The sequence below is a fragment of the Palaemon carinicauda genome, chromosome 35, assembly GCF_036898095.1.
Source record: "Palaemon carinicauda isolate YSFRI2023 chromosome 35, ASM3689809v2, whole genome shotgun sequence".
In the NCBI taxonomy this organism is placed as follows: domain Eukaryota; kingdom Metazoa; phylum Arthropoda; class Malacostraca; order Decapoda; family Palaemonidae; genus Palaemon; species Palaemon carinicauda.
The window spans coordinates 37,740,019-37,742,518 of NC_090759.1; the positions used below are offsets into that span (position 1 = coordinate 37,740,019).

The window sequence follows — 2,500 nt, forward strand, 5'->3', positions numbered from 1 at the left end:
GTCAATGCTTTCTTCACTGTGGTTTCTTTTTATTTTCTCTTCTCTATCCTTCTCCACAGCATCTTCCTCCTCTTCTTCTGCACCAATTTCCTGAGCATCATTCAAGTCCAAACTTTTCTGTGCAACAAAGTTTCTTAAACTTTTCATGTCATCACTTAAGAAGCCCTCTAATGAGTCTCTACTAAGGGTGTTTCCACTTGCTTCTGAGGTAGTGCACCCACCAGGCATGCTTTGTTCTTCTATTCCCAAGTCAGATGGGCCATCTGGTCTATATTTTACACCTTCATTGCTTTCATTGGACTCTTTAGAGGTCATTAAATTTTCGTTGGTGGCACAAGTCAATCGTTTAACATCCTTCGTAGGATGATCTAGTGATCTTTCTTTCATCATCTCAAGCTCATTGAACGAGTGAAAAGGTTTATTAGTACAGTTATAAAAGGATTCCGAATCATTATCAACAGCTGCATCAAGAACACTTAATGCAAAGGTTTCTTCTGCACTAAGTTCTGAATGGGAGCTACAGGGCTCTTCAGAATCCAGAGAATCTAAAGAAGACGAAGAAGATACAGTGTTTACATTATTTGTCTTACCATTAACTGGTTCTTCAATGGGAGTGTTTACTCCAAACCCAAGAGAATCTGGTTTTGAATGATTTGCAAGATCTCTGCGATTATTGTTAAGAAACTCATCTATGTTGCTCACTTTAGCATTCTGTTTGTCAGCTGCTAAAGTTGCTTCAATTGAATTTTTTATACCTGTCAGGGAAGACCGCAATTTCATTTCTGCATTATAGACATCAAAATCTTTCTGTTTTGTTGGTTCTAGTGATTTCTTCACTTTACCTCTTGTGTCCTTTGACTCTTTTAGTGGTTTAGTTGCTTCATCTACATTTGCAATCGTGCTGGACTTTTGAGTGTGTATGATTGTGCGAGGAGAAGCCACTGGAGGTCTATAAGGTCGAGCTGTAATATTGCCAGAGTACCTCGGGACATAAGGTTTAGGCACTAAATTTTCGTTGCTGAGAATTTGAGCCTGGTATACTGGTCGATATTGCTGCACATTAGATTCAACAATTTCGGGTAAGACTTTTCTGGTTACAGTAGCTGGTCTTTTTGGCGATTCAACCTTTGCCTTGGAAATAGATTTCTTTGGCGAGGCCTTAGGTGAGCTGAAGGGGGATCTCTCTCTAAATTTTCTTTTAGGGGAGCTGCTATTTTTTTCTTTGTGAGCAATTTTTGGAGAACTAGATGGGGATTTGTTTTTTGGAAAGGCCACAGGAGGAATCTTTGGCATTTTGGATTTCTTTGGAGATCTTTCCATGCGAAAGGTTACTTCCCCGACGGGAGTCCACCCACCATCCTCGTCACTGTCCTCCACAACATCCAGCTCATCATCGACATATCCTTCTGAAGGGTCACATTGATAACGGTGTCCTATGTTGTCGTCAGATGAAAAAGCATTGTAGACTTCAGAGGCCCTGGTTCGGTGTCGGGAAGAGTCCATGGCCATGGCAATTTCCGTCTCTTCCGGAGAAGTGATGAAAATTGCAGGGGGAGCTGAGTGACTCCTATACTCCAGTGCCCCTATTTCAGCAGGTATCTTATAATTATTTCGTGTTCTGTTGATGCGGGGATGATACGTAGGATTATAAAGTGGCCCACTTGTGCTATGGGGTCTTTCCTGTAAATTGAGAAATAAGAGAGAATTAATTTTTCATTATGCTTTGCTCAACTAGAGGCATTAAAGCGACAATCGAGCTTAATTTTTTTTTTCATTTAAAGTAACCAGACTGGGCATACCTTAAGAAAATGGCAAAGATAAGACTATATTACTTTGACAAATCTTTATTTCATTCATTTGTAGTCTCAAAGAAAGGAACCACACCCTTCAGAAAGAATGTCCAGCCTTTTCCTAAATTTCTAGGTTAAGCCAAAAATGATGGTCTTATGACTTGGCTGAATTAGTCAAAATAACCTAAGAAACATCGCATAAAAACTAGTCCCCCAAGCTTTCTGCCTATGTATATGTCTATGTAAATATATCTATATGTGTATTATATGTTTTTATATATACATAAGATTTTGCTTATGTATTTGAATGGATAAGGCTACCACCATTAATATAAAGAAGTTGTACTGGAAGACTAAAATTTACCAGTCATCAGAAATGACCCTTTCTAACACGTGGCTAATGGGAGGACGAACTCCTCGCAGGAAACACCTGATGACAGTGCAGGTAGTTAGTTTGGGAGTGTCTCATCTAGTTTGGAAGTGTCTCGTCTAGTTTGGGAGTGTCTCGTCTAGTTTGGGAGTGTCTCGTCTAGTTTGGGAGTATCTCATCTAGTTTGTGAGTGTCTCATCTAGTTTGGGAGTGTCTCGTCTAGTTTGGGAGCGTCCCATTGTTCTATGAATCTCTCTACGTATATTTTTACGTTTACTGTACCATATAAAATGCAAATACCCTGTTCAATAAATCAGTCCTCGGGAGAATTATCACGAAA

At 39.6% G+C, this 2,500-nt stretch overlaps 1 protein-coding gene across 1 annotated transcript in view; it reads right to left on the reverse strand.

Moving 5' to 3' along the window:
• Positions 1 to 2,500, reverse strand: part of LOC137627236 (uncharacterized) — a 522,737-nt gene that overhangs the window by 477,737 nt on the left and 42,500 nt on the right. Inside the window, exon 2 of the mRNA XM_068358317.1 lies at positions 1 to 1,680. This exon is cut by the window's left edge and continues 613 nt beyond it. Within this exon, the coding sequence (XP_068214418.1) occupies positions 1 to 1,680 (1,680 nt within the window). The remainder of the gene's footprint in view (positions 1,681 to 2,500) is intronic.